We start from the raw sequence: 13,212 nt of genomic DNA on the forward strand, positions 1-13,212 counted from the left end.
GATCTCTTAAGCTTAATTAATATCTTTTATAAATATTTAAATTTAATATATAATATATATAAGATTACTAATAGAATAAAGAGTAGTTAAGATATTTTCGAAAGCTAAAGTAGTAGTAACTATAATATCTAAGAAGATAATAGAAGCTAGCTTAACGTTAGCTACTAATAATAATATAATCTAAACTAATCTAAAGAAAGCCTTATTTAGAGAAAGAGATTTAAGTTAATATTAGTATTAGTATTAATATTAATAGAATATTAAATCTACTTATAAGTATAAACTATTAATACTTATAAGTAATTAGAGTATTATTATTATATTATTATAAATTAAGTTATAATATAAAAAGAAGATAAATTCTTACTATCTAGAAATTTGCTTTAGTAGAGAATACTTAAAGACGCTAATATATATTTAATCTAAGCTCTTTAAGTCTCTTAGATCTAATAGAAATAACTCTACTAGAGACTTCTATAGAAGGCTTTCATAATATCATATCACTTATAGAATTATTCGATATATTATATAAGTAATAATAATTATTTTTATAATATATATAAAAATAAGACTTTAGAAGATAAGAAATTCGATTATAAGAATAAGAAAATCGATATTAAATTTATTTTAATTATTTATTATATTATTATAAGTAAGATAAGAGATTTATTAATTTATCGAAAATATTAAAAGAAGTTTTTATTTAATAATTAGTTATATACTTATTTTAAAAAGAAATCTTATTATTAAATAGCCCCTTTAAAGAATATTAGAAAGATTTCTAGAGAGAAGAATTCTATATTTAATTTATTATTAGAAAAGTTAATATAAATCTCTAAGAAAATATTATTAGAAAAGATATTTATTTTTAAGAAACTCGAGTTAATCGAGTTCGTAGTATCCGCGAATCCGAATAATGAAATAATCTTTTAATTATAATATTATCTTATTAAGCTATTTAGTCTTTCTTTAAAAGCTCTATTAAAATTAGAATATTTAAATATTAAATACTTAATAAGTATAGAGAATCGAGTTTTCTTAAAGAGATTAATACTCTCTTTCTCTATTAAAAAGTATATAGTTTTAATTACCTTATATAAAATTAGCTTAAATTAATATTTTATTAATAAATAAATTATTCTTTTTTTTTTATAAAAAGTAAAATTTTAAAAGAAAAGTCTATTATAATTAAGTTTATCTAAAATATATATATTATAAATAATTTTAAAGTAAATTTTTTAATAAAGATAAATATATTTAATTTAGAAGAAGTAATAATTAATCTTTTATAGAAGAAAGTAATTCTTATTAAGTGTAGAAATATCGCTATATTAATATAAATTACTATTAAAAATAATATAAGAATCTAATAAATTATAAGATCGAAATAATATTAAGTTATTTCTTTAAAATCTATTAAATTTATTACTATATCTTTATAAGATAAGAACTTACTTTCTAATTAAGATTTTCTTTTCAAATCGAAAATAAACGAAGTTTATATATATTTTATAGACGTAAATTTTAATTTTATTTCTATTTAAAATAATAGCGTTACTTTACTTATAATATCTCGCTATTATAAAATTAATTTTATAATTGAATATAAAGCTAAAGAAGATTACTTAATTTAAGTAAAGAATTATTCTTTAGTAATTAAGATATTTAAAGATAAGAGATTTATACTCGAGAAATTTATTAATCTTATTATATTAAAGTTAATTATTAAGAAGATAATTATAGATCTTACTTTGAAAACGCGATTATTTAATAAAATTATTATCTATAAGAAATAGAAATATATTAATATAATATAAAGTATCTTAGAAAAAAACTCTTATATCTAAAAAGATTTTAATAATATTATTAATTTTTCTAAAGCGAAGTAATTATAAATATTAATTATTATAAACTAATAATCTTTCTTAATAAAGTTAAAGAATAAAATCTATTCTCTAATTTTAAAAGATTATAAGCTTATTAATAAAAAGTTTAATAAGATATATATATAAAATAAGATAAGCTAATCTAAGAAGTTAACTTTTTTTATTTTCTCTATTTTTATAATTTATAAAATAGTTTATATTAGATTTAAGAAAATATTTAAATAAAAGAAAAGAGTTATTATTAATATTAGAGATTTTAATAAAATTATAATTTTTAATAATTATTCTCTTTCTTTATAGAATAATATAATTATAATAATTTAAGAATATACTTTTATTAATATAATTAATTATAATAAATAGTTTTATCTTTTCTTAATAAAAAAAGATTATTAATAACGATTTATTATAATATCTTATTAAAAATTAGAGTATTTTAACGTAGTAGTAATAAATTTTAAGAACTTAATATCTTATATTTAGAGGAAAATAAATAACTTTCTTTATTTATATTATTATTTTATTAGATATTATATAAATAATATTATTATCTTTTTTTAAAATGTGAAAAATTATTTTAAGCACTTAAGAACGATCTTTTATCTCTTCGCGAAACTTAAGATTACTCTTAAATTTAAAAAATTCTATTTTAAATATTTATTAATTATACTTCTAAAATAGAAGATAAATAAATTTAATCTTATTATTATTAAGAAAAGAATTATAATAATTAAAAAAATATAATTTCTTATTACTTTAAAGATACTCGAAATCTATATAAAAATAACGAATTAATTATAAAGAATTATTAAATACTTTATATAGATTTCTAAGTTACTATAACGTTTAAAAATAAAATTTTTAAAGTAATCTTTAATTTTAGATAATTATCTTTATAGAAATTTCTCGAAAATTATAAAGATTATCTCTATTAAAGAAGAAGTAAAGACTTTTTATATTTTATAATAGATATTAATTATAAAAATTTATCTATATTATTATAATATTAATTATTAACTTTATATTAATCTCGATAAATTTAAAAAATATAATTTTAAAGTTATAATATATTACGTAATAAATAATTTTTAAGAAAATTCTTTTTTTAAGATAAATATTTAATTTATTATATTTTTATTTAAGCTTTTAAATATTATAGAATTATATTATTAGCTAATAAAATTAAAAGTAACTATCTTAATTTAAATTTTAAAGAAATTTTTTTATATACTAAGCTAAAGAATAAAAAAGAAGATTATTATTTTTATTAATTACTTTACTATTATTAATATTACTTATTAAATTATACTTTCTTCTTTATTCTCTAATTAAATAAATTTATAATTTATATATACTTTATAATATATCTTTTAATTTAATTTAGATATTTAGTAGAGACTCGATAAATAAAATATAGTCTTTAACGCTTTATCTAGATTACTTTATAAATAGAAAAAAAAATTCGATATTTAAAATTTAGAAATTCTTAATAAGATTCTTATATATAACTTAATACTTATAAAAATATTTAAGAAATTTTATATAAAATTTATACTTAACTATTAAGAGAATAAGAAATAATTAAAGATTCTCGATACTTTTATTATTTGAAAGATATAGCTTCTTAAAAAATAAGAATTTATAAAATATATTAAATTTTTAAATATATAATTTCTACTTTAAGATAAAATTATTTATTATTAAGATAAATTTAATAAGTAAGAATAATTTTATATTTTAAAGAAGACGAAGTAGAAGATTTTTAAGCTTATTTATAATAATTATAATTATACTAATTTTTATAGATTATATAAGAGAATTATAAAGATTTACTATATAAAATATTTAATTTAATATTTAAAGCGCTATATTATTTATTATTCGAAATATTAGTTAAATTAGATTATAAAATACGTTTTATATAAGAGTTTTAAGCTTATTATAACTTCTTCTTTAATTTTTTATATAATTATTATCGATTTTATTCTAATATTATTACTTTTAGAAAATAAATTTAATATAATAATAATTATTATTAATAAGTTTTCTAAAAGAAATATATCTATATCGAGAAAAGATATATAAAATATTATTAAATAAGTAGAAGTCTTATTTTTTACTTTCGTTAATTAGAAAATTTCTAAAGCTATTATTTTAAATAGAGATTTAAAATTTCTTTTAAATCTTTAAAAAGCTATCTTTAAAACCTTAGAAATAAAGCTTTTTATTTTTATTATTTATTATTTATAAATTAATAATTAATTTAAGCGAACTAATTAGATAATAGAGATTACTTTAAAATTTTATATTTCTTATATTCTTAATAATTCTTAAAATAAATTCTTTATATATCTAAGAGATAATTTTAATAACTCTATAAATATATCGATAGAAAAAACTCTTAATAAGATTATTTATAATATAAAACTTAATAATAAATCTAATATAATAGATATCTTAGTAAAAAATTAGATAGATATTATAAATAATTATATTTAATATTAATAAAAAGCTTTAAATATCTTAATTTTTATAATAGTTAATATAAAATTTAGATATAATTTAAAGTATAAAGCTTTAATTATAAAAAAAGAGAATAAAGCTTTTATTAAGCTTTATAAGAGATATTATTTTCTTAAACTTAAAAATATAAAACTTTCGAATTAGAGAATTAAATCTTTTATTATTTTTAAGCGAGTCGAAAATTTAGTCTATAAACTTAATTTCTTAATTATTTAAAAGATTTATTTCTTTATTTTAATTATAATATTTAAGTCTACGTTTAAAAGAAAAGATTCTTATTATTAATTTTATAAGAAAGAATAAGCTTTTATATTCGATTAGAAGAAGTTAATAATTAAGAATTATTACGAGATTTAGAAATTAACGAATTAATATATTAATTTATTTTTAAATCGAGAAAATAAAGATAAGAAAGATATTATAGAGTATTTAATAAAATAAAAAAATTAGAAAAAAATCTATAATATATAATATAAGATAAAAAATTTAGAGAATATAAAGAATTTAATTTACGATTACGATTTAAAATATAAGAAATACTTATAAAAAAAGTATTAAAAGAGGAAATCTTAGAATTCTACGTAAGTTTATAGCGTGAAAATTATTTTTTATACTATTAATATATTATTAAGCTAAATATTAAATAGAGTATAATTCTTAAACTTTATTAAGTCGCTAAATTATAAATATAATTTACTTTATTAATTTATATTTTCTAATATATTATTATATAGAAGCTTAAATTTAGAAATTTCGAGAATCTTAGAAATTTCGGAAATTTTAAAAGATTTTATAACTTATAATTGCGAAGTAAAGTAACTTAACTAGCCTCTTATTTCTTTTCTTTATTTTATTATATTTTCTTTTAATACTTTATAATTAAATATAACTTTATTTTTTAAAAAAAGATTTTTTATAATTTTAATAATTTAAAAGTTATTATTAAGAAAGTAAAGCGCTAATAATTTTATTCGAGATTTAAAAAAATAGAAATAGCGAATCTTAAGATTTTAAAGTTAACTCTCTAAGATTAAATTAAATATGCGTTTAAATAATTTAAATTCTTTTAATTAAGTATTATAGATTTTAATAAAATAATTAATTATATTTAACTTAAAATAAAAAAAGATTTACTCTTAAAATAATAAGATTATAATACTTTACTATAATATATTTTTAATTATTCTTCTTAAATTTATCTAGATTACTTTTATAAATTTAAAAATTCTTAAATAAATATATTTAATTAGAATTCTTATTATCTTTATATATAGCGAAGTCTTTTAATATATCTATTAAGTTTTTACTATTAAAATTTAAATAATTTTCTTAATTCTATATATTATTATTTAAAAATATTTTTCGTTTTAAGATCTAAGTTAATCTTATATTAAATAAATAAAAATTCTAAAAATAAAGATTATTACTAGAATAAAATTATTTCTATTAAAAAAGTAAGTAAGAATATTAACTCTTCTCTTCGTTATATAAATCTTTTAAATATTTAAATTATTAAGATAATAGAAATATAAAGCTTTATTAAAATTTAGCGATATTAATATTAACTCTAAATCTTCGCGAGTAAATATCTATATTAAAATTATATTATAAAAGATTAATTAGCGAAGATAAATATAAAAGATAATAATAAAATTAAGTAATATTATAAGATTATATTTAAGATTTAATAGTTATATAAAGATAAAAAAAAAGAATATAATTATTTTCGAGATATTAGCGTTTATACTAACGTTATAAAATATAATAATTATAATCTTTATTAAAAATATCTCTATTTTATTTAGAATTTTAAATATAATTTTAAGAAGATAAAGAAAGTTATTATAAAGAAGATAGATTTTTTAAAAAAGATTAAAAACACTTTAATAGAGATTAAGAAATAAATAATATCGCTATTAAATATTAATATAAAACGACTTAAGAAGAATAAAGTCTTAATCTATAAGACGAGATCTAGAATAGAAAATATTATAATTAAAGCTAAATTCTTAAGAAAGATCGTTAAAAAGCTAAAAATTAAGAATTTAAGTAATAAAATAATAATTAAGAAGAAATTAATTTACTAATTATTTATCTTTAAGAATTTAAATTTAGAGTTAAAAGTTAAAGAAGTAGATATTTATAATAATTATATATATATAAAGAAGAAGATTAATTTATTAAAAAATACTCTTTTAAGAATATAAGAAAAGCTAATAACACTTTTAACGGCGATAAAAAGAATTTATAAAATAATTATTTTACTTTTAACTTAGTATAAGAGCGTAATAAAACTTATTAAAGATATTATAAAACTTTTATCTTTTCTAAATTAAGATAATAAATAAATTAAAAATAAAAAGATTAATATTAAGAGTATTAAAAAATATTAAAATATTAATAAGTTATTATTAAATAAGATTCTCGATATCTTAAATAATATATAAGAAATCTTCGCTAAAGAATATCTAGATCTAATAATCTTTATATTCATTTATAATAATAATAGAAAACTTTCTATAGAATTCGAAGAGTAGAAGAAAGAATTTTTTATTTCTAAGGCTATAACTAAGAAGAGCGTTTAAATACGAGATTCGATAATTCGACTAGGCCTTATCGCGATACTTTTACGTCTCTTAAGAAAAGTATATACCTTTCTTTCTAGTTCGGTTTCTTTTACGTCTAAATCTTTATATCTACTCTTTTCTCTTATTTTATAAAGAGTAAAACTCGTATATCTTTTTTTCTATACTTTCACATCTAAATCTTTATAAGATATCTTAATTTCGTTTAAGAAGAAACACCTTCTTTTCTATCTTATATATCTTTATATCTAAATCTTTATAATATAAAAAAAAGCCCGAGAATAATATAGCTTTTTACGAGAAAGGGTAATTATTATATTTTTAGTATAGCGTAAGAAATCTAACTAGCGTGACTTAGCGTATCGCTTTCTTTTTTTAATTTCGTTTATAGCTTTAGCTTAATCAATTAATCAATCACAATTAAAATTAAGAAATATCTTTCGCTTCTTCGTGAAACTCCTTTCTAGAAGTATATATATACTTCTTATATAGTAACCCTAATATAGACTTTATAAATTAAATTCATAATATATTTTTTTTAATTAGAGCTATCGAGTAAGCTTTAAAAAGCGATATTTAAATTCTTTATCTTTAAATATTAATAAGACTAAATTTAAATATTCTTTTTTATTTAAAAGTCTAATTTACGTTCTATAATTAAAAAAAAATCTAAAATTTTAATAGAAAATAAAAAAGTTATTCTAAAATTAAATAATATATATCTATTTTTTACTTAGATCTATCGACTGTCGAGTAAATTTAGCGAGCGAACTTTAATAAGCGATATTTGAATTCTATGCCTTTGAAAAATTATAAGATTAAATTTTATAATTTTTTTATTATTAAAAAGCGTAAGTTACGAACTATAATTTAAAAAAAAGATTTAAAATTTTAATAGCAAATTATAAAGTTATTAAAGAATTAAAAGTAGAGTAAAAGATTTTAATAATTATAAACGCTAATTTATTTATTTATAATAACTTAGTCGATTTAATTAAAAAGCGTAATAACTTTAAATTTATAATTAACTATATATATGAATTTAAGATTTTATAATTTAATTCTATCTTATTCTATTATATATATTAATACTTTAATTCTAAAAAGCTTTTTATAAGAAAGAGATATATAAATCTTCTACTAGCTATTAATAATAAATAATCTTTAATCTCTTAAAATTGATATATATAAAAGAATAAGATAGAGCTAAGCTATAAAATCTTAAATTTATATATATAGTTAATTATAAATTCGTTAGATCTACGCTCTTTAATTAAACGAATTAAATTATCGCGAATAATTAAATTAATATCTATAATTATTAAAAAATCTCTTACTCTACTTTTAATTCCTTAATAACTTTACTATTTTCTATTAAAATCTTTATATTCTTTTTTAAATTATAGCCCGAAGCTTACGCTTTTTAATACTAAAAAAATTATAAAATTTAGTTTTATAATTTTTTAAAGATATAAGATTTAAATATCGCTTATTAAAGTTTACTCGATAGCTTTAATTAAAAAATAGATATATATTAATATATATAATAGAATAAGATAGAGCTAAATTATAAAATCTTAAATTTATATATATAATTAATTATAAATTTAAAGTTACTACGCTCTTTAATTAGATTAACTAAGTTATTATAAATAAATAAATTAGCGTTTATAATTATTAAAATCTCTTATTCTACTTTTAATTATTTAATAACTTTATTATTTTCTATTAAAATTTTAAGATTTTTTTTTAAATTATAAAGCGTAGATTACGCTTTTAAATGCTTTAAAAAATCTAAAATTTAATCTTATAATTATTAAAAGGCAAGGCACTCAAATATCGTTTATCAAAAATCGCTTATTAAAGATCGCTTATTAAAGATCGCTTATTAAATTTACTCGATAGCCCTAATTAAAAAAATGATTATAAATTTAATTTATATATCTTTACTCGCTATTTAATTAATATATATAAAAGAATAAGATAGAGTTAAGCTTAAAAATCTTAAATATATATATATAGCTAATTATAAATTTAAGATTATTACGTCTTTTAACTAGATCGACTAAATTATTATAAGTAAATAAATTAGCGTTCGTAATTATTAAAATCTCTTACTCTATTTTTAACTCTTTAATAATTTTACTATCTTCTATTAAAATTTTAAGATTATTATTTTATATTATAGAGCGAAGATTACGCTTTTTAATAACGTAAAAACTTTAAAATTTAATCTTATAATTATTAAAGAATAAGGATCTTAAATATCGCTTATTAAAGTTCGCTCGATAGCTCTAATTAAAAAATAGATATATATTATTTAATTTTAGAATAATATTTTTATTTTCTATTAGAATTTTTTAATTCTTTTTTTAAATTATAGAATATAATATAGGCTTTTAAATAAAAAAAGAATTATTAAATTTAAATCTATAAATATTTAAAGATAAAGAATTTAAATATCGCTTATTAAAGTTCGTTTATTAAATTTACTCGATAGTCTTAATTAAAAAAAATAGATTATAAATTTAATTTATAAATCTAAACTCGTTTTAGAATAATATTTTTATTTTCTATTAAATATTTTTAACTCTTTTTTTAAATTATAGAATATAATATAAATTTTTAAATAAAAAAAGAATATTTAAGTTTAGTTTTATAAATATTTAAAGATAAAGAATTTAAATATCGCTATTTAAAGTTCGCTCGATAGTCTTAATTAAAAAATAGATATATATTATTTAATTAATATATATAAAAGAATAAGATAGAGCTAAGCTTAAAAATTTTAAAATATATATATATAGTTAATTATAAATTTAAGATTATTACGTCTTTTAACTAGATCGACTAAATTATCGTAAATAAATAAATTAGCGTTTATAACTATTAAAATCTCTTACTCTACTTTTAATCCTTTAATAACTTTAGTCTTTACTATTTTCTATTAATTTTTTTTTTTTTTTAAATTATAGAGCGAAGATTACGCTTTTTAGTAAGATAAAAACTTTAAAATTTAATCTTATAATTATTAAAGGATAAGAATCTCAAATATCGTTTATTAAGGTTCGCTTATTAAAGTTCGCTCGATAGCTCTAATTAAAAAATAGATATATATTATTTAATTTTAGAATAAGTTTTTTATTTTCTATTAAATTTTTTAAATTTTTTATTAAAATTATAGAATATAATATGAGCTTTTAGATAAAAAAATAATTACTAAATTTAGTATTATAGATATTTAAAGATAAGGAATTCAGATATCGCTTACTAAAGATCGCTTACTAAAAATTTACTCAACAGCCCTAATTAAAAAAATTGGTTATGAATTTAATTCATAGACCTTTACTCGTTTTAGAATAATATTTTAATTTTCTATTAGTATTAGTATATATAAAAGAATAAGATAGAGCTAAGCTTAAAAACCTTGAATTTGTATATGCAGCCAATTATTAATTCGAATTCGCTACGCTCTTTGATTAGACCGGCTAACTTATCGCGAGTAAATAAATTAGCGTCCGCAATTATCAAAATCTCGCCCTCCTACGCCTCCCTTATCAAAAAAATAGGTGCATATTATTAACATATAGAATTACTTTTTTGTTTTCTATTAAAATTTTGAGATTTTTTTTTTAAATTTTGATACGTTATTTATGCTTTCCGAATTTTTAAGAACTTTGAAATTTAGTTTTATAATTGTTAAAGCGCAAGGAATTCAAATATTGCTCACCAAAGTTCGCTCGACAGTCAGACAGCCCTAATTAGATACACATTATTTGATTTTAGAATAACTTTTTTATTTTCTATTAAAATTTTAAAATTTCTTTATTTAAATTATAGAACGAAATATGGGCTTTTAGATAAAAAAAGAATTGTTAGATTTAGTTCTATAATTATTAAAGTGTAAGGAATTCAAATATCGCTCACCAAAGTTCGCTCATCAAAGATCGCTTACCTACTTACTCGATAGCCCTAATCAAAAAAAAAATTATGAATTTAATTCATAGGCCTTTACTCGTTAAAATATAATAAAATAGATTTAATATGGCAATAAAAAAAAAAAAGTAAAAAACGGTTGGTCATTATCGAACACCGTACCGGAGCTGTTTTGGCCCCCGTGCCCCCACGGCAGCCTCAACTGCCAAAAACCCCGCTAAATTCAGCCCTGAATATCTGCCCCGCCTGCCAATGAGCATCCCTGGAGAAAGATCTTACTCGTTCCTTCAATTCCTGTTACGCACTGCTATCAATACACATGAAATAAATCTCGTACCTCAGATCGATTACATTGCCTTACATTCTCATCAGATCAGCTAGTTCTAAAGTCCCTGCTCAACACCAGGTAATAACATGCCTGACGCATGGGACGATGACTGGATAGCCAAAGGCGATTCGTCACCTTCTAAGACTGAGCCTGCCCCAATTAGCACAAAGACATCCAAAGCAGAACGACGGGCGAAGCAGGCCGAATTCAACCGTCAGCTATGGGAAGATGCTGAAGACCCGCAAGACAACTTCTTCCTCAAGTCTCGGGACATCGTACCACTCAAATCGGAGTTCAGACCTGCTATGAAGGTGCTGAGCAGGAAGCCGGAGAAGAGCTCAGCAACTAATGTGGAGGGAATTGGTCAGCTGAATATCGATGACGACGATGAGAGCGAAGATGAAAATAAGAAGCATCATTTGACTGCTGAGGAACGGCGGGAGAAAGCTCAAAGGGAGAGGGAAGAGAAGCAGAAGAAGTATGAAGAAGTGAGGCAGAAGCTGTTTGGCAACGATCAGTCCTCGTGTGCCACTGCTGCATCTGGTCCAAGGAATAACACCTCGAAAAACAGCTCCCCCTCCCGGAACCAAAGCAGGAATAAGACTAGCAGAGACAGTCGACCTTCGTCATCTGCGAGCAACCAGACTGGGCGGTTGTATGATCCTAATGATACAGGCAAACCAGGGGTGTCCTCAGTTCTACGGAAAGAGACGAAAGCAGAGCCAAATGAGTTACAGCCTATCAGATCTCCACGAGCCCCTGATAATAGTGGCAGAGGGGGTTTTGGATTCGCTCCTCGAGGCGGCAAGCCTGCTTGAATGGCTTCTATATACGATTGGCATGTTTTGGCCGCCTTTAGATTGCCGCATACCGGCAATCCTAGGATCTACAAACACAATAACAAGGAAAATGGTCCATACGGGGGCTAATTCTTAAGAGCGAGGGAAGAAGAAGCAAGCTTCGGAACAGGTGTGGCCACTGCTGAGTAACTCGAAAATAATACAAAGTGCCTCCCAAGCAGGCCCAATGCTTGGCTCTTGCACAATTCGGTACGATGAAGTCAACCGAGACAGGTGTCACGAATCAATTATGCAAGCCATGTGTGTCAAATTTTTGGCAGGTATGCAATGCTCTTCGGGATGCACGGTCACTCGTTTCGTTCCTAGCGAAGTCATCTCACGTCAAATTAGCTGGAATGGAGGGGGCCATCACAAGCGCGACTGAGAACTTATAAAGAGCCAGATCCAATTCTGTGTGTGACCCACAGGCGAACATTCCATTTTTTCCTTTACTCTCATTGAAGGCTGCACATCGACAGACTGACATTCAGCCTACATACACAAGTGTCACCGCTATATCAATATCAAAAGCCACAATGATGCGTCTATTCACCCTCGTCTCCCTCGCTGCAACTGCTCTCACCGCCTCCGCCAACCCTGCTCTCTTCCCACCACTACTCCCTTCGTTCTTTCCTGCCGGACCTACAGTGGGCTCCATCATCTCCACTGCCCTTGCCGCGGCTCCGATCCCCTCAGCAGTCGCCCCCGTCGTCGCTTCCGCCGTTGCAGCTGTCCCAGCTACCCCCAACAATGCCAGTGCTGACTCGATCCCCGGCCTCGACATCCCGCCCACTGAGCTCTTTGACAACATCTTGGCCGCCATCGCCATCCTCGATGTTGTCTTGACTCTGCTCAACTCGTCCGGATTGGCGGATACCCAAAGTGTAAAGATTCGCGATCTTGACCTTCCGACTTCGGGATTGACGGATTTGTTGGAGGTTCAGGGGAGTCTTGGGTATACCATCACGACTGTGACGGATTTGGCCGTTCCTCTTCTTAGCACTAGCGTTGACTAGGATTGCATCTTTTCACGGAGTGGATCGGGGGAAGCATGTTCTCTGATTTGCGGGGGTCCACTCCATCTTATGGCTTTCAAAAGTTCTCCTTGTTCGCTT

The 13,212-nt window shown here is 21.6% G+C and overlaps 2 protein-coding genes across 2 annotated transcripts; both read left to right on the top strand.

Moving 5' to 3' along the window:
• Window positions 1-11,344: 11,344 nt before the first annotated feature.
• On the top strand, window positions 11,345-12,076 carry HO133_002668 (uncharacterized protein; the record flags this gene model as incomplete). Its single annotated transcript, XM_037293593.1, has 1 exon — window positions 11,345-12,076. The coding sequence occupies one exon, from the start codon at window positions 11,345-11,347 to the stop codon at window positions 12,074-12,076; it is 732 nt and encodes a 243-aa protein (XP_037150422.1).
• A 557-nt stretch (window positions 12,077-12,633) lies between these two features.
• Window positions 12,634-13,113, top strand: HO133_002669 (uncharacterized protein; the record flags this gene model as incomplete). Its single annotated transcript, XM_037293594.1, has 1 exon — window positions 12,634-13,113. The coding sequence occupies one exon, from the start codon at window positions 12,634-12,636 to the stop codon at window positions 13,111-13,113; it is 480 nt and encodes a 159-aa protein (XP_037150423.1).
• Between the last annotated feature and the right edge of the window lie 99 nt (window positions 13,114-13,212).

This window comes from Letharia lupina, assembly GCF_014066315.1.
Source record: "Letharia lupina isolate WasteWater1 chromosome Unknown contig_15, whole genome shotgun sequence".
NCBI lineage: Eukaryota > Fungi > Ascomycota > Lecanoromycetes > Lecanorales > Parmeliaceae > Letharia > Letharia lupina.